The sequence below is a fragment of the Histoplasma capsulatum genome, genomic scaffold (genome assembly GCF_000149585.1).
Source record: "Histoplasma capsulatum NAm1 scaffold_6 genomic scaffold, whole genome shotgun sequence".
In the NCBI taxonomy this organism is placed as follows: domain Eukaryota; kingdom Fungi; phylum Ascomycota; class Eurotiomycetes; order Onygenales; family Ajellomycetaceae; genus Histoplasma; species Histoplasma mississippiense.
This window is the reverse complement of record NW_001813977.1, coordinates 1,158,283-1,175,273: the sequence shown is the minus strand read 5'-3', so window position 1 is coordinate 1,175,273 and position 16,991 is coordinate 1,158,283. Positions and strand designations below refer to the sequence as shown.

Below are 16,991 nucleotides of genomic sequence, written 5' to 3'. Positions count from 1 at the left end.
GAAAAAAGTTACAATGCAGCTGCGTCTTGAAACAAGAAAAGAAAATAATGTCAAGCAGCCTTACCCGAATTCCCAAAATAGCGAAAACCCGTGAGAAAAAAACTTTTTCCTGAGTTGCCCAAAAATACAAAAAATCGCCACCGTCGTGAGTCGTTAATCATTAAAAAAAATAAAGAGAGTATCAATATTTACGGCAAAGTTCAGTAGCCATTTTCATAGACATACTTGTTTTGTCGCGACGCGGTATTCATCGGAGAGAGCCCGTTCGACTTTCGCTCTCATATTGCTGTAATACCCGTGGCAATTAGACACAGGAACATAAAATAACGAGAAAGAATTTTTGAGATGGGGAGAGCAAGGAAATGCCAAGACTCAATGGGAATGGCGGAGAGTGGCGGGGAATGAATTTCCGCTGGGCGGAGCGGAGCCCACATGATGCGCGGAACGATTGAGGGAGAAGAAACAAAAATGGTAAAATTGGTGACTGTCTACCTGACCCGTTTTTGGGACCACTCGAGATCCTGCTTAGTCTCCTTGGCGGCTTTAATACCATCGGCAAAATTGGCACGCGCATTTTTGAGACGTCGCTGAGCAAGCGCTTGGAGTTCCAGAAGTTCTTGTTGCTTGGCGTTGAGATGGCCGGAGCTATTGCGGGAATTAGTTTGGAGAGATCGGGAATTGCAAGATAGAATCTCCCCAGGAAACCCAGCAATACTAGCACTTTACAGCTTCGCCAGTGCTCACTATTGATTCAGGGGAAGACTCACAGTTTCGCCTGTTTAGCTACCCCTTTGTCCAACCGGCTAGGATCGAAAACGTTTGACATACGGTCATTCAGCATGTCCATCAAATCGACGCCGGAATAGCCTCCGGAGGAGGTATCGAACGTCTCCCCGCTCGCGCTGCCTGTCGTGGTGCTCGCATCGGAGATTTCGGGTGGCGAACCAGCTACACGGGAGATGGGATAGAGGTTTGCACTCGCGGGAGCCTTTGAAGGCATGGCGATCGGGAGGGAGGAGGCGGGCTGGTAGTAGTTGCCTCTGATGGAATCCATTTTGGTCACTGTTGTGGAAAACGGGGAATTTCCTTTGGGTTTTTCTTTGAGCTACTCGAATGCGCTGGAGGGCTGATATTGGTGCTCGCGAGTAGTAGGGAGCAGAAGCAGTTTCCTCGGAAAGAAGCGGAATGGGCAAATGGTGGCAAAATAGCAGATTGCAGCACCGGACACTGTGACAAGATGCTTTCTCTTCCCAACGGTGTGGAGGTATCACGATAAGCAGTAACAGACGACCAAGTCAGGAGGAAAATCCAAAAGACGGGGAGTGAGGGTATAACAAGCAGCAGGCAGTAAGTGATAAGTATTACAGAGGGGGCTGACTCTCACTGAGAGAGTTGTTGTTGAAGACTGTGAAGACAAATATAAGATGTTGATATAAGGTATGGTCAATTGGGAGGAAGGGTTAGGGGCCAGCAGGAAAAGTCAGTGAGGATGCTGAAGCTGATGGTGAAGCTGAACAGAAGAACGAGGAAATAAGGAAGAGGAAGAGGAAGACGAGGAGGAAGAAAAGGAGGAGCCTTTTATAGCCACGCCGGGGAGCCATCATGCCTATTCAGGAAGACGAAGCGAGACGATAACCCCGGGGTGAGAGGAGGGAATGCGCGGGAGAAAGACGGAGGAGCAAAAAGGAGATAAGAGGAGAAAAGAGGAGAAACGCCAGACGGGAAGGCGAAACGCAAAACGCATCCAATGGCAGCCGTCCGCCGTCCCCATCCCCTCGTCGCATCCCTTCCCATCCCGGCCGCCACTCGCTCTCCGTCGCAGCCCCTATCCAATGCCCCCCTCCCGCCCTTTGCCCCTTTCGGAAGTGTGTGGGACGCTCACCCAGCCCGTTCTATCTACTTAGTCGGTCTGCTGCCGCTCCAGCCCAATCTGCATCCACCGTCCACCCCCCTGCTACACTCCCCTCGCCTTCCTGTGCCCGATCCCCGATTGGCCGCCGTCGGGGTTCACTGACCCCGCTCGCCAGTCCACGAAGGAGGCACCAAGCTCCAGCTGCCAGCCCGTTCTAGTTCCATCTCGGCTGGGTAGAGTCAAAGAGTGCTACCGTCTACGCGCCCCCCGGCTGCAGTTGGGCTCCCTATTTTCATTTTTCCTTGGGCGAGGATCCTCTGTGGAACGGCGGCAGAGGCCCTCCACCGCCTTCCTGGGCGGCCAGTTATAACGCGGCGGTTAGGATATGGGTGGTGGGAGCAGATGGCAAGGCAAGGTTAACAATTGAGGATAAGCAAGCTAAGGGCTAAAGGCGGCGAGGGATTCTTGGGGTCGGGCTGCGGCTGGTTGGCTGGAAACGTAGTTAGGCGCAAAGGTAGAGTTGAGAGTGAGGGTTGTTATTGATGGAATGGTCAAAAGCTGATCCATGGGTATTTATTGGGTATTGGGTAGTTATCGGAGTACTGTATTATTTCCGGGTGTGGGGGTTGTTCTGCAGGCGGGTGTATCGTATAGTTTGACATCGCATATAAATATTGGACCCAGATATGGCATCGACAATAGCTCGGAATAAATCCATGGATTTACACACTATTGTTGGGAAATGATCGCGGCATCGATCAGGCATGCATGACTAAGGGAGTTTGACGTTACAGGGCTGCGGCAGAAGTGATTCTTGCAGAATAAATAATTACGCTTCATAACACTATCTGTTTTCTCTCCTGTGTGAGTAAACTTAACTACTGTAAGTTGACGGTTCATAAGTTAACTAACTATACGGGGTAGTTAACCAGGTTTATCGACCCTGTTTGTTCCTTGGTTCTGCTCTCAATTGACATCATAACTTTGACTCCATTTCCCCTCCCCCGTCCACTTAAATTTATTCTTTGTGTTCCGCGCACTCTCACTGACGATTAACGTCTAGCCATATAATTATATACTCTTCCGCAGGTTCAGTCGCTCCCATTCAATAGAATACTCCTCTTCTTTCCCTTGTCTGGACATTCAAACCGAGCGCAAGAAACCCATCTTCACAGATCTTACAGCCGAGTCAAGCGGCTCTCCAAAAACCAAAGACGCCGCTTTGAACAATAACATGAGACAATCAAAAGGAAACCAAACCCACTAATGCACCTACTAATATGGTTGGGAAGAAAAGAATGAAAATCGAAGAATCGGGAAAGGAAAAACACCCTGTGCTGGAGTTGGACATCTTTGCATGAAGAAGGGCAGCAAAGCGGAGGCCAGACGGAGGAAGAGAGTTTCTTGTCTTGCCCAATCCCAAACGACGCAGCAAATCGATCTAATCGGTCGAATCAATCCACGACACCACCTTGGCATCTCTTTTCCAAACGCTTCGTTTAGTGTGTGACGGGAGGGGACGGACGCTTGTAGTTCAATAATCGATTTGACTCTCTCCGCATAGCCATTGAAAACAAAACCGAATTTTTTTGCTTCATTTCTACAATACACTCTGTATTAAACCTAGAAAGGAAGGACGGAAGAGAAAAAAAAGAAAAAGTAAAAGACAAGAAGAAAACCTGTCAACTCACGGCGTAGTTATAGTTCAATTGTTTGGATAACCCAATGTTAAGTTTCGTTTCTCCAATTTCAGCCAGTCTAGATAGGCGGTTTTAGCAATGTTCATTTCATACAATCAATCAGCCTACTCCAGTGCAATTGCAGCCAACCTAAATATAGATACATCTACATCTCCTATAAAATCTTAAGAGTGAATGCGGATGGATTTTTTCCAATAATCAGATTTGATCTCACAAAGAGAAACAAAACTTTGTTCATTGTCAACTTATCATGAAATATAACAATCTATCATCACTTTCTTCACAATGCACAAGAACAACTCATCTGAGACGGCTGAAAATCAGCTGATATAGCTCTTTGGTAAACAAAAAAAAAAAAAAAAAGATCAATTGAAATATGTACCCAGCTGAGTTTTTCCATTCTTATACATAACAGTACATATACTGGCGAGATAGTGTAAATAGAATTATAAGAGTTCTACTGATAAGATTGCTACTGGTGTGGCGTACATTAGATTGACGACAATGTAGCAACTGCTCTTATTACAAAGATATCTTCTCTAGCTAGTAGAGGTGAAAACCGCAGGCGTTATATACAACTATTACCTATTCACCACACAGTTGAAGGGGGTTACGTTAAGCAAAACTGGCGTTTGTATGAGACATTTCCTGATCAAAATTTTGATCACTTTCCTTCAAAGATGCTGTCGATGGGTTTGGTGAGAGAAAGGAGAGAGCTGAAGGCCACTTTCGGCGCGCGGGCCTAACAGACATATATGAGTTGAGATCGCCTTTACATTTATCTTTAATTCACTCCATAATGTACTAGGTGTACCTTCTAGGTATGAGCAAATCATCCCATTATTCTGTTTCTGGCTGAAGTCGGTCTATGGATGATTCCTAGCAATAACCCCTTCTTTTCAAAAGGGGGGAGAGGCTTGAAGTAATGTAGGCTGTAGCTCTGGAAGAGTCTATATGGTTCATCGACCCCGCACTCGATATCCCACAAAAGAATAGTAAAGTTTCTTCTTCCTTGTCTAAATACCTGATAGCTGAGCAGGTACTCCCGTTACGAGTGTCAGGATGGGCTTGACCGGAAAGCACCAATGCAGCTGCTATTGCCACAAGCCGCTGTGGTTGAAACAGCAGACATCGACATAGTTTTATGATATTTGCTCGTAATGACTACTGATTGGATTGAAAAGCTGGCAATTAAAAAGGAGTTTGTGGAATCCGCATTGTAACAGTTGCGCTTGAGTCGTCCAATGCCGTGTTTGTCGATGGCGAGCCTCCCAGGCATCTGATTGGTGTGTTACAAAACCAAGTCGGGCTTGGCTTGTTCCTCTTAGCCTTCACGAATCAGGTTAGTTCGGTTCGGCCCGATACCTTGCCGACTGAGTTTCCAAACTCTTCAACTGACAACATCGTTTTTTGATACCACACATGAAAACAGCTCTGGACGAACGTGCCACTATCGATGTTGTTTTACCCATGCAAGACCCCTACATGACCCAGATTGCTGATGGAAGGAAGAATTATGAGTTCAGGGAATGGTGTGAAGAAAATCTTCTTCTATCGGACTTACTCCGCACTCCAGCATCATACATGTCTGCGAAATGATGTCCGCTCGGACTCGGAAACCCGGCGATCGTCCCCTGGACGAAGACAGCCTGGGGAGTGTTGAATTCAACGGTAAACGCAAGGATTGGGATGGCTGTGACTTCGCGTATGAGATGGTCACTGTCTATGAGCTCAAGAGGCCGATAACACTCAAGGAGATGAAAGAAAAACACTGTTTGTGTATCTGCTCAAGTCAATCAGTATTATTGTTAACTGGAAGCAACAGAAGCTGGTAAGAGATCTAGCTCCTAGCTTTCACTTGACCTTAGCTAATTAAGGTAGTTGATCAACCGAAGAAAGTAATTATTGAGAGAATTAACATAGGCTAATGGGAGCTCAGATGGGTCTGATGCAAGATAATTGTCAGGGTTGGAAATGACGCGGCCGGTTTATTTACCCAGCAGTATAAAGATGATGAATGAAAAGGAGTATGGGGGAGCAAATCTCAGAACCTCGAAGGATAATTACGAACGCAACTCCCTCCCATTAATTTGATTCGTAGAGCATTCTTGTACTATTCTGCCACTGAGAAAAGTACCAGGAAACACCTACAAAGCGTTAATCTCCAAGCACTGTGTCGGAAGCTAGCTAACTTCTACTTCAATTGCTGCTAACTAGCTATATCTCTGGTCCTCCCTTCAACATCCAGAGAAATTATCAGGCATTCTATACTTGTGGGTCATCTTCCAATCTAATACGATGACATACAAATTTGATGGTAGTAGTTGATTGTGCAATAATATCTCAACTAACCCCCATAACTGAGCCGCTCTTGACACTTCCTTTATAATAAGTTGACTGGGACAGATCCGTGCAACATTGTCTCTGATTGGCCATACTTACTGCATTTATCGCCTTCTTGAAAGTTTGTCAAGCTGGTTGGCCATTATTGGTGGCATCCTTAGGAACCTTCTCCTATCGCCTATCTCCATTCTTCTCTGCTACTACTTCCATGGCTCGATAGTCCTCCTAAGCTCTCTATCCCAATCTTAGTACCCTGTCATCCTTGACTTCTCGCAGACTACATGGGAAAATCGAGCGTGCTGATATCAGAAGAAGCAGTGCACAAATTATGAAATTTGAAGCACGGGATGGCCTGCTGCTCTTAACAGGTATATTCGTCCACTCGTATAAACTAAGGAAAAGAATCGTGCTTTTCCTTTTTATTTTATTTTTTTTTCAACAAAATATACATTCTACCAGTGATCTGTCTCTTTATAATCAATATCAGAGTAACATGAATCCGAAATTGAGTAGTAATACTCCCTATATAGATATAAAGGAAATCTTATAATTGACCTCTAGTATAGAAAATCCCATAACAGTGACTAAGCTACAAAAAATTATAATATATATTAACCCGCCAAAATCCCACCATTTACCATCAAGCATAATTCTACTCCTCCATCGCCCTCGCAATAACGGAAGCAAACCTGCCTGCCCTATCAGTATCCTGCTTAGCCGTGCCAATCCCAAGAAGCACCCTCTTGATCCCAACCCCAATCTGCTCACTCTGTGTCAGCCCGCGAAGCTCTGCCATGGCACCGTCTATCTCCTGCGGAGAGAACGCCTGTGCTTCCTTCAAGATGTAGGACAGTTCAGAGAAGGTGTTCACATTCGGAACGCGGATATCAGAATTAAAGGAGCTGAAAACATCAAGCTGCTTCAGGATGGAGCGCTCCGTGGTTGTGGCGAGGATAAGTAGGCGGCGGTCCCCGGGCGGTTTCTTTCTTAACAACACCATCACCGTCTGCAGTACTGTGTTGCTAAAACGGGGCCCAATGGGGACCCAGTCGATGATTCGTTCGATGTTATCCATCACGACAACGCTGGTGGGACTCTTGTATGCATCCATGAATACCTTGTTCATGTGGGAGACTTTACCTTGCCTCACTATAACCCACCATATCCTCCGGGGATATGAGTTTGACAAATGGAAAGTCTGAATCGATGGCAATCTTGGCAGCTAGGGCTGTTTTACCACTGCCTGGCGGCCCGTGAAGGAGGACCGAGAAGAGAGAAGTCGTTGACTGGGGATCGCGCACTTGGTTGACGAATAATTTGCCTTCACCTAGGATGCTGTTAATCTCAGGGGAATAATTGATGATCCCGCCGTGCAGGCAGCTTTCGAGCTCTTCTTCGGAAACGCCGAAGGCTGGTTTCACCTCGTCAAGAGCATTGTGGAAATCTTGGCGATTGACTTTCATGTTGACAATATCGTCACTAATACCAGCCATCGTGCCGACTTTCACATGTCGGTTAAACGCAAACGACGATGCCGACTTCACCAAACCACTTATTTCGGCTCCAGAGAAGTTCTTAGTCAGTTGAGCCAACTCAAGAAGGTCGACATCTTTATCCATCACGTCGTTTTCTCTCATCTTTTGTGTATGAATTTTCAAGATTTGAGCCCGTCCATGCTCGTCTGGCAACGAAATTTCCATATGTACTTCTAGTCGTCCAGGCCGCAGTAAAGCGTCATCAATCATGTCCATACGATTCGTCATTCCAATCAGCAGGATGTTGTTCAGTTGATCAACACCGTCTAGCTTTGACAAAAGTTGGTTGACGACACTGTCACCAACACCAGTTCCGCCGCCTGCGCCGCTACCACGCTGCTTGCAAACAGCATCTAGTTCGTCGAAAATAATGATGTGGAGACCACTTTCGTCTCCCTTTTCCTTGTACTCTTTCTCCGCATCCGCAAATAATTTTCGAATGTTCTCTTCAGACTGTCCAACATATTTGTTTAGAACTTCGGGTCCGTTAATAACCTTTGGCTCCCTAGCGTTGAGCATTTTGCCGATTTGTCTAGCAATCAGAGTCTTTCCCGTTCCAGGTGGTCCATAGAGCAAAATCCCTTTGACATGCTGAATCCCGAGTTTCTCTACGAGTCCGGGGGGGAAAATCCGGGAAGCAAAAGCTCTCCGAAATATAGTACTGAACTCCATATCCAGACCGCCGATTCCCATGTTTTCGAATTTAAAATCAGGTTGGATAATTGAGTTTGCTGCGGGCCTTCGATTGGAAGGTTTCACATTGATTCCCGTTTTTGCATCTTTAAAAAAGTTGATCAGAGTAAAAGATGTTAGAATTCCTCTAGCGTGAGGATCAGATGTCGTCGGGGCCGATGACGATTTTGCTTTTTCTGAAGCTAAATCTCCAAGTTGAACCGTTTTGACTGTTAACAGTAAGGGGATACTCTTATCATCCATCAAAATCTTTTGGCCGGGGGCCAGGATTTGGTTTTCAAAGTTCTATGTATTGAGAGTCAGTCATGATAACTTTTCCTGTTTTGTCAGTAGAAATATAATCTGTACTAACCCGAGTAACGACTCGCGCAAGTTGATCTTGATCATAAGGCATTTCTGTCCTCTTCTTGCCGGCGAACCCAATTTCCATATCCATCGATGCAAGGTATGATTGCCCGCCTTGGCTAAAAATGTCATACAACCGAACGGTGACCATATCCGTTAATGCGACTTGGGCCCACGTCCTCTGTGGATCAGACATGCTAATGTGTCCTGGAGGGAACCCCTCGAGAGGACGCGCAGAGAAGACAAACATATCGTTTACAAGAACCAGGACATCGGAACCGTCGCGGGAAGGGGGGATATCATGCGGTGATACTGCGACACTTTAAAAAGGGAGATCGGATTGTCAGCATCTCATAATATATTTGTTATATTTGGGTGGTTCGTTAAGACCAAGAAGGAGAAACCCGTTTCTCCCCAACACACCCCTCAAAGAAAAGATGAACGTACAGATTTCCATATGTATATGAATTATCTGGACTCTTCGCTGGGCGCAGAGTCCAGACTTGATCACCCATGCCACCCCCACCACCTCCTCCTCTCGGCGGCATCCTGCCGGGTCCCCGCCCAGAAGGCATGTGTTGCTGTGGCTGCCCACGGGCCATGGGGGATCGGTCGTAGTTCCTTTTATCATCATAACCATCAGTCATCACAGTGTCAAAATCAGAATCAGGACGACGGAGTGGAGTCGCATACCCTCCACCCAGTCGAGGATCCGGGCCATGACCAGATGACTGTGGACTAGGACTATTGTAACGGTCTCGCGATGTGCCCATTCTGTCCCCGCTGGGGGCAGAGCTGCCGCTGCTCGGGCTAAAAGGATTGACGGAAGGGAAGTTGTTGCGATTAAACATAGTTTCCAGTGGCTGGTAAGTTAGGTGTAGTTGAAAGAATGAGAAATATGGGCTCCTTCAGATTATTTATAGCCCTCAGTTTGCCGTAGAAAAGAACACGGTGTTCTCAGATATCGAGTTTCAGCGTCCAGCATATGTTTTCTAGGTAGGTGGGGAGCGAGAGGGGTTTGGAGGCAGCTACATAAAGTACAAGAACAGGCATCAATCAAAGTTGCAATGAGTAAAAATATACGTAGTCATCAGCGTCAAGCCAAATGATGGGCATAGGAACTGCGTATCTATACGGAACAATAATCTAGCTGCTTCTAGTGGGCCTGAAACTGACGTCGAGTCAAGATAATCTGACGATGCGATGATGGTTAAGGAAGAATCCAGCCACGTCCCGCGCCACCTTACTAATAGCTCCTGTGGCGCACTAAGAACTTCCTGATCTTTGGCGTCATCGGTGATTTTGGCAACTGTCTACTTTTATTAACTCAACAAGTGTTAGAAATTTTTATATTCGATTTTCAGAGGATGGTATTGTAAGTCCTAATTGCTTATATCACTTCTATCGCCTCTGCCGGTTATATACCATTAAATACTAACCAATTTTCCTCTCCAGGCATCTTCTCGGCAAGAAGTCATGGAACGTCTACAACAGAGATAACATCGCCCGCGTCCGGCGCGATGAAGCCGAAGCGAAAGCGCGTGAGGAAGAAGATCGACGGCACTTACAGCAAGTCGATGCCGGAAAACGTTTAGAAATCTTGCGAGGACTCCGCTCCCCGTCGAAATCCCCTCCGCCACCTGACCCCGAAGAGTCACCAGCCAACAAACGAAGAGATCAGGAACGAGAACGAGGGCCTCCTCACCGGAAACGACGGCGTATAGCTGGCGAAAACGATACAGATCGCGATATCCGATTTGCTAGAGAAGATGCGCAACGCGCGGAAGCAAGGCGTGAAAAGGATGTCGTCGTCGTCGGCAAACTGCCCAAGGATGATGCGCCCCTGATGGATGATTCAGGCCATATCAGCCTATTCCCTGAGCCTGCAGCGGTAGATTCTGTTATTAACGAGTTGAGGAAAAATCAAGAGGCGGAGGCTGAGGCTACGAGAAAGAAGCGCGAATATGAAGACCAGTATACCATGCGCTTCTCGAATGCGGCTGGGTTCAAGACGAGTTTAGATAAGGGGCCTTGGTATTCGTCGTCGACCACTGACATAGCGGCTCAGACTGTTGAAGATATGTTGCCAAATAAAGATGTGTGGGGAAATGAAGATCCGCGGAGGCAGGAGAGGGAGAGAGCGAGGATTAGTATGAGTGACCCTTTGATGGCGATGAAAAGGGGCGTTCGTCAGTTGCGTGATGTGGAGAGAGAGCGGAACAAGTGGGCGGAGGAGAAGAAAAGGGAGTTGAAGGTTTTCAAGGAGGAGAGGAGGGAGAGAAGGGATTCAAGCCGACATCATCGAGAAAGGCGAAGAAGGCGGGGATTGAATGCTTCACACAATAGTCTGGACGGTTTTAGTTTGGATGCGGGGACACAGCCTGTAGAAAACAGCCGCGATCGTAACCGCGAGCGCTCAAGGAAACACCGTCGGGAAGTGAGGGAGCGGAGTCAGGAACGTTCCTCAAACCATATGAGGTCCTATGTCGATAGCCAGTCTCATAAAAGCTCCAAAAAACGCGAAAAAGACTGGTCCAAGCGTCCTTCCACTGACAAATGACTGTCTAGTTGGTTGCCAGCACCTGCGAAACGTTATAATACCCAATTTGCCGATGTTTAAGTTGGTAATTTGGACTATGCCCACTTTCTATGACTGTCATGTTTCACGACCCGATTTTACTTTCTTGACCAACTCAATCATTCTATTTTGGTATACCTGAACGTGACGTGCAAAGGCATCAACCCAAGCGTTCCTATCTCTCTTACATTAAAAATATAACCGAGTAAAACCTCATTATAGAGACCACTCCTGCCGTCCGCTTTCAACGCCCTCTATATCCCAGTCAATCCTAATATCCAAGAGCCGAGATTTATCATCCTTTTTCCTATACTCCACATGTCCCTTGATAACCTGTCCCTTCATTAGCGGCATTGCTGGTGTTTTTCCACGGTTTATCAAAAACACCCCCTGTTGCCAATGGGTCTCAGGGTCGAACGGACCCGTCGAGAACGCGACAAATCCTTCCTTCTTCATATCGCGCGGCACCGCATTATCAGCCACCTTCGACGTCCTCGACGGCATAAAAAAGGTATCAAACCATATAGCCCAGCCGTCCAATGCATCGATATCCGTGCGGAGCGTTACTTCAAATTCCTTGATGAACGTGAGCTCCTGGACAGTTATTGTGTGTAAAGGCAGTTGTAAGAATGGCGATGCTTTCGCAACGATGGATTCTTCTGGCTTCTCGATACATCGGACAAGGGCCTCATCGTATATATTGAGAAGCATGCTGGACATTTTAAACCCGTAGACTGAGTTCCAGAAGGTTATGTGTGAATCTACGAGGTCTGGATTAGCCAAGGGTGCGATTTGGAGCGTGGTATGTGAAGGAACCATAAGCCCATCTGGTGCGAGGTAGCGATCTCGGGCCCAGATAACAGAGTCGAACATCGCTTCAAAAAGGAGACAGTATCCCATCCATTCGGACACGATAATATCGACTTGTGGTACTGGTAGCTCTACTTCTTCAATTTTGCCACGGATGCATCTAGTATTTTTTTTAAGGTTAATTTTGTTATTGTAGCTCTTGATGTTTAGCAATAATAGAGCATAAAATACATACTTAATCACATCCCCAAATCCGTTGTCATATACGATTTCGCGTGCCCGGTCAATGATATCTGAATTGTCAACCGCAACGACCATTTTCGCGCCGGCTTTTGCGCAAAACATGGACAAGATACCTAGGCACAGTAAGACACGATAATATAGATATAAATAGATTCAAAAATCATACCCGTTCCGCATCCGACATCAAGTACGATTTTGTCCTTGAACAGACTTTTGTTATCATATATAAAATCCCGATAGGCATCCGTGCGGACAGAGTCCTTGAGCATGGACTCGTGTATACCTAGACAATGAGAAGTTAGTGATTGCGACTCCTATTACCCTTTTCATAAAAGTTTGAAGACATAATCCGCACCATTATACGAATAGGATTTGAAATATTCTGACTCAGCTTCGTGGAATTTACTAGAGCCTGAAGCTTCAGTCTTTGCAGCTGTGCTTGAAAGTGCGCCGTTTAGTTCCTTGTCCAAAGACCGCTTAACAATCGTCTTGTACTCCTCGAAGTCGCTGCGCATACGGTCCAGTTCATCCTCGAGTTCTCTAATCCGAGATATTGGATCTGTTTCTGCCTCCTTTGATCCAGGACAGCCCTTTCTTACGTCATTTCGGCCAAGGTCATATTCCTCAGACAAGTCATCCAAGTTATATAGAAGCGCATCATCCTCCAGCACAGGTCTCAAGTATTGCTCGTCATCGAACAGGGCCGCAGAGGATACGTCAGGGGTCAAATTCCCAGTCTTGACCTCTGAGCGAATGTAGTTGACAAGTCTAATAGTGCCTAGGAAATCGAGGCCTGAACCGAACGAAGGCGCGAAAGTAAAACGGAACGCATCATAAGTCAGCTCGAGGTCACCCACCATCGAAATCGAATGGCAAAATATTTTCCGCCACAACCTTGCGCAATTGAAGTTTTATTGGACCGGTTTTGTATCTACACACCAAGATCTTTCTGAACCCTCACAAGGTCGAAGTGGAAATTTTCCTTGCACTCATTGAGCATTGCCCGGGCATCTGGGAAGACCTTGTCGCTAAACAAACTTATGACAGGGCTCAGACTCTTCGTCCAGTTCGACATCTTCTCATCCTTCATCTTTGGATAGGTCTAGAGGGTCAGACGTTGATGAGCTGCTGTCGCTATCGGATTGTGCATCCTCTAGGACGGAATGAGGGGGTGGTGGGGAGGAGGCCATTGCCTCGTAATCAACAGATAAAAGGAATGTATCTGAAATGAGGCATATGTATCCAATAAATAAAAAGGAGAATGATGGCCTTTTTTTATCTCTTCCGCAAATTCCAGCGTTGTTAGTGGGGCAAGGTAATTATTGGTGGGGAATGAGTTCTTTAAAATGCACCCATGATTTGGGGTCTGATAACTCAACCAACCACGCATATATGAAGCAAATGGTGCTCAGAAACCGATGGCTATGTACTGCACATATACAGCACATGCCCGTGTTTTCAATTCCAGCATTGTGCTGCTTGGTGAGTGGTACAATGCTATCAACATCAAAATAGTGTTATGTGCGTTAAGGAAACCAAGGATCATGGTCCCTAATTTTCAAGGACTGCTCTATTCTCCATTCTATTCAAGGCTGCCTCGAAATCAATTAATGTCGATGAATTTTGTAAGTTCATTGGCAATCAATGTTTTCCACTCAGTCACTGACACATGCTAATTGCCCAACACGAACGCAGGTTTTTAAAGTAGATATACATGTTACAAAACTTGTTCCAGCACAAAGAAAATCCAATTCTAGAACCAAGGGCTGGGGCGGGAGACACACATAATGTAAAGGGAGGATCGGGCTGCCCGCTCTTCTTTGCAAAATATTTTACAGTGCTGAATCCACCGCGACCGGCGGTGTCGGTCAAGGGCAATCGTTCCATTACCTTGAAATTATCTCCTCACAAGCTTTCTCGTCGGAATTTAGAGTCAAGTGAGCTGGGTACGAAGCGAAGTAGTTTTTATATGAGGTGACTCCTCGTCCAATAACATCGGATCAACGCAGATGCCATTGCCCTTCGGCAATTCCAGGTTTTCAACTTGAACTTCGCACCTATAAGATCCTTTGCCCTGTGCTATATGCCTCAAAACATGCCGCATTTCAGGGTTTCTGCAGTCTCCACGGGTACAACGCCAGGAATGGTGAACAACTTAATATGCACTATGAGCGAAACTGAACATGAGTCGTATCTGAATCAATCAGCAGGAGAAAATGCTCATATTTTGTCTTATGGCAAGAGAAGTGAGTCGCGTTGCAAGGTAAGGTTGAAATGAAAAGGTAGAAGATATCAATTGTTTTGCTCAGGGAGCGCGCATGGACCACGTAGGGGCCACGCAGAAAAACTTTCTTCTTTCACCCGATAAACGTTCATCAACGTGGTGCAGCAGGTAATATCCGCCTGGAATAGCGGATTCAACTTGCTCCTCCTGAGACGGCTGGAAACATCATCCAGGCAACAGGAGGTAAAAGTGGGGGTCAAATAAATGCCAGAGATGATTTTCCACCTGAATTCATTTAACAGAATAGCCCGCGCTTGTGACCAGCAATAGCACTCTGTCAAGTTAGAGTCAATTTTGAGCCATCATGGTGTCTGAGAACTGGTTTGCCTACTCTGGAGGCCAATGATAGAGGTTGGTTTGTGCAATCGTGCGACGCAAAGTTCTAAGTGCAAATATCTTGCTGTGTAATGCTGTCTTGGCGCGTAAAGCGCGTGCCCCACCAGCTGGTGCCTCACTTGTTTGGATCAAGCCTCCCTTTCAACATCGCTTTCTCACCGCAAGACACCAAGTCAACATTTTTTGAGGATCTTCCAAAATTCAGCTGCCTATACTTATGCCTGGAGCATTGGCTGCTATTACCCAACATCCTCTCAATTGGCGCTCATTTCTTTTGTTTGATTCCCAATAATTGTCTTGGCACAAGTCTCCCATTGAGGGCTGTTTCTATGGTTCTCTTTCCGCGAAGCTCCCCGTCATTCAGATCAGCCTTGTTGTGTGGTCGATGGCATTCCTATTTAACCGCGCCAGGTCACGGCAACCTGCTGAGGTCGCGCGGTCAATAAAGGACCTTCTATCACGCCTGTGGGGAAACCCGAATGGCGGCTCAAAGGTTTGTTACATTTCACCGTAAAACTTGCAGGATATCCCGCTAACTGGAGCGGATATATTAGGTGGAGGAAGATCTAGCCAAGCAATTGGCTCATATGAAATTGATTGTTCAGGGGACACAGGGTTGGTAAATTTTGATAACAAATCGCTGTCGCCTAAGACTCTATGTAACAGAAGAAAAAACAAAGAAAAAACTCTTGCTCATGATTCCGTGGTGAAGAAGTCGATACCCTCCCCGAACAAGTACAGCAATTGATACAAGCAGTCATCCAAGATGACCTGCTCTACGAACTAGCCCAAAGTATCCGCCATCTGCCATTCGAGGCAAGAAAAGATACGCAAACCATATTCTCTCACATCCTCCGATTCAGACCCGCCGATGCCAGCTCTGCGGATCCCCCCGTCATATCCTATATCGTCCACAACCGGCCAGAGATTATTGCAGAGCTGTGTTGGGGTTATGAAAATCATCGAAGCGCCATGCCCTGTGGATCTATACTGCGAGAGGCCTTAAAGTTCGAGGTCATTGCTGCCATTGTTCTCTACGACGAATCAGCCAGAGATGAGCCTGCCATCCGGATCAACGAGGTCGACCCGAGTGCGAAGCAAACGGGAGAAGGGCTCTTTTGGCAGTTTTTCCAATGGATCAACCGTGGCAGCTTTGAAATCAGTGCCGATGCATTTACTACATTTCGGGTGGGTTATTCCGTTTATAATCCCCCGCTCGCCGTTTATTTCTCCAAGCTTTTCATTCACAATATGGCTTTAGGATATCCTTACGAAACATAAAGGCCTGGTGTCGCAATACTTATTATCCAATTTCGAGCTTTTCTTCAGCAAATACAATAGCATTCTTGTCCAGTCAGACTCATACGTGACGAAGCGACAAAGTATTAAGCTGCTAGGGGAGATCCTCCTAGATCGAGCGAATTATAATGTCATGACCAAATATGTTGACCGCGGAGATCACCTCAAGCTGTGCATGAACCTGTTGAGAGATGATCGCAAAATGGTTCAATATGAAGGTTTCCATATTTTCAAGGTCCGATGGCCCTACCAACTGACTCAATCCTCATTCCTCCTTCCCCAGTTTCTGACCATATCATCCGAAAAAAAAAATTCTAACAAATTTTTCTTTCTAGGTCTTTGTTGCAAACCCTAACAAGTCTGTCGCCGTCCAGAGAATCCTCATCAACAACCGGGACCGGCTGTTAAAATTCCTCCCCAAGTTCTTGGAGGACAGGACTGATGATGATCAGTTTACGGATGAGAAGAGTTTCCTCCTTCGACAGATTGAAATTCTGCCGCCGGAGCCCACTGATCCGAGGCAGGGACAAGGCGATAATAGCAATAATAATTCTTTGAATGGATCCGGTTCAGGATCTGGAGCAGGCACAGCTGCAGCAGCTTAAAAAAAGAAAAAGAAAAGAAAAAAACTTAATCTCCATTGAATTAACATGTTGTGCTGTTTTGCTGTGGTGCTGTGGTATTACTGTGCACAGCTTCGCCTCCCATCCCCCAATTCCCTTTCCCCTCTAACGGCTTTCATATGTTTGCTTTTCCTTGATCCTGCCTACAGAACGGTGGTAGCCTCTAAAATCACTCCGCTCCTGGGAACAGAGGAACAACTTCGCGCAAATCCCCATCATGGCGCTCTCCGCAAACGCAAATGATGGGACCAAATCGACCACGCTTCGCGCGCTGGGCTTCAATGACTATGTCACAAAACCTATCAAGCACAATGAACTTGGCAAGATGATGATGGAAGTACTTGATCCCA

The 16,991-nt window shown here is 46.3% G+C and overlaps 7 protein-coding genes across 7 annotated transcripts; 4 read left to right on the top strand and 3 right to left on the bottom strand.

The window, feature by feature from the left end:
- Window positions 1–213: 213 nt before the first annotated feature.
- On the bottom strand, window positions 214–1,054 carry HCAG_06680 (predicted protein; the record flags this gene model as incomplete). The annotated part of the gene is made up of 3 exons (XM_001539025.1): window positions 214–286; window positions 493–645; window positions 768–1,054. 3 exons carry the CDS (start codon window positions 1,052–1,054, stop codon window positions 214–216), a joined length of 513 nt encoding a protein of 170 aa, XP_001539075.1.
- Window positions 1,055–1,747: 693 nt separating this feature from the next.
- On the top strand, window positions 1,748–3,119 carry HCAG_06679 (predicted protein; the record flags this gene model as incomplete). The annotated part of the gene is made up of 4 exons (XM_001539024.1): window positions 1,748–1,865; window positions 2,304–2,378; window positions 2,785–2,809; window positions 2,942–3,119. 4 exons carry the CDS (start codon window positions 1,748–1,750, stop codon window positions 3,117–3,119), a joined length of 396 nt encoding a protein of 131 aa, XP_001539074.1.
- Window positions 3,120–6,547: 3,428 nt separating this feature from the next.
- On the bottom strand, window positions 6,548–9,319 carry HCAG_06678 (vesicle-fusing ATPase; the record flags this gene model as incomplete). The annotated part of the gene is made up of 5 exons (XM_001539023.1): window positions 6,548–7,044; window positions 7,133–8,408; window positions 8,476–8,788; window positions 8,916–9,089; window positions 9,162–9,319. The coding sequence occupies 5 exons, from the start codon at window positions 9,317–9,319 to the stop codon at window positions 6,548–6,550; spliced, it is 2,418 nt and encodes an 805-aa protein (XP_001539073.1).
- A 516-nt stretch (window positions 9,320–9,835) lies between these two features.
- Window positions 9,836–11,028, top strand: HCAG_06677 (predicted protein; the record flags this gene model as incomplete). The annotated part of the gene is made up of 2 exons (XM_001539022.1): window positions 9,836–9,843; window positions 9,924–11,028. 2 exons carry the CDS (start codon window positions 9,836–9,838, stop codon window positions 11,026–11,028), a joined length of 1,113 nt encoding a protein of 370 aa, XP_001539072.1.
- Window positions 11,029–11,262: 234 nt separating this feature from the next.
- HCAG_06676 (S-adenosylmethionine-dependent methyltransferase superfamily domain-containing protein) lies at window positions 11,263–13,189 on the bottom strand (the record flags this gene model as incomplete). Its single annotated transcript, XM_001539021.1, has 5 exons — window positions 11,263–12,016; window positions 12,092–12,212; window positions 12,266–12,382; window positions 12,455–12,892; window positions 13,039–13,189. 5 exons carry the CDS (start codon window positions 13,187–13,189, stop codon window positions 11,263–11,265), a joined length of 1,581 nt encoding a protein of 526 aa, XP_001539071.1.
- Window positions 13,190–13,643: 454 nt separating this feature from the next.
- On the top strand, window positions 13,644–14,587 carry HCAG_06675 (predicted protein; the record flags this gene model as incomplete). The annotated part of the gene is made up of 4 exons (XM_001539020.1): window positions 13,644–13,724; window positions 13,808–14,045; window positions 14,109–14,362; window positions 14,489–14,587. 4 exons carry the CDS (start codon window positions 13,644–13,646, stop codon window positions 14,585–14,587), a joined length of 672 nt encoding a protein of 223 aa, XP_001539070.1.
- A 517-nt stretch (window positions 14,588–15,104) lies between these two features.
- HCAG_06674 (conidiophore development protein hymA) lies at window positions 15,105–16,623 on the top strand (the record flags this gene model as incomplete). Its single annotated transcript, XM_001539019.1, has 5 exons — window positions 15,105–15,212; window positions 15,274–15,334; window positions 15,432–15,907; window positions 15,981–16,253; window positions 16,354–16,623. 5 exons carry the CDS (start codon window positions 15,105–15,107, stop codon window positions 16,621–16,623), a joined length of 1,188 nt encoding a protein of 395 aa, XP_001539069.1.
- Window positions 16,624–16,991: the final 368 nt, after the last annotated feature.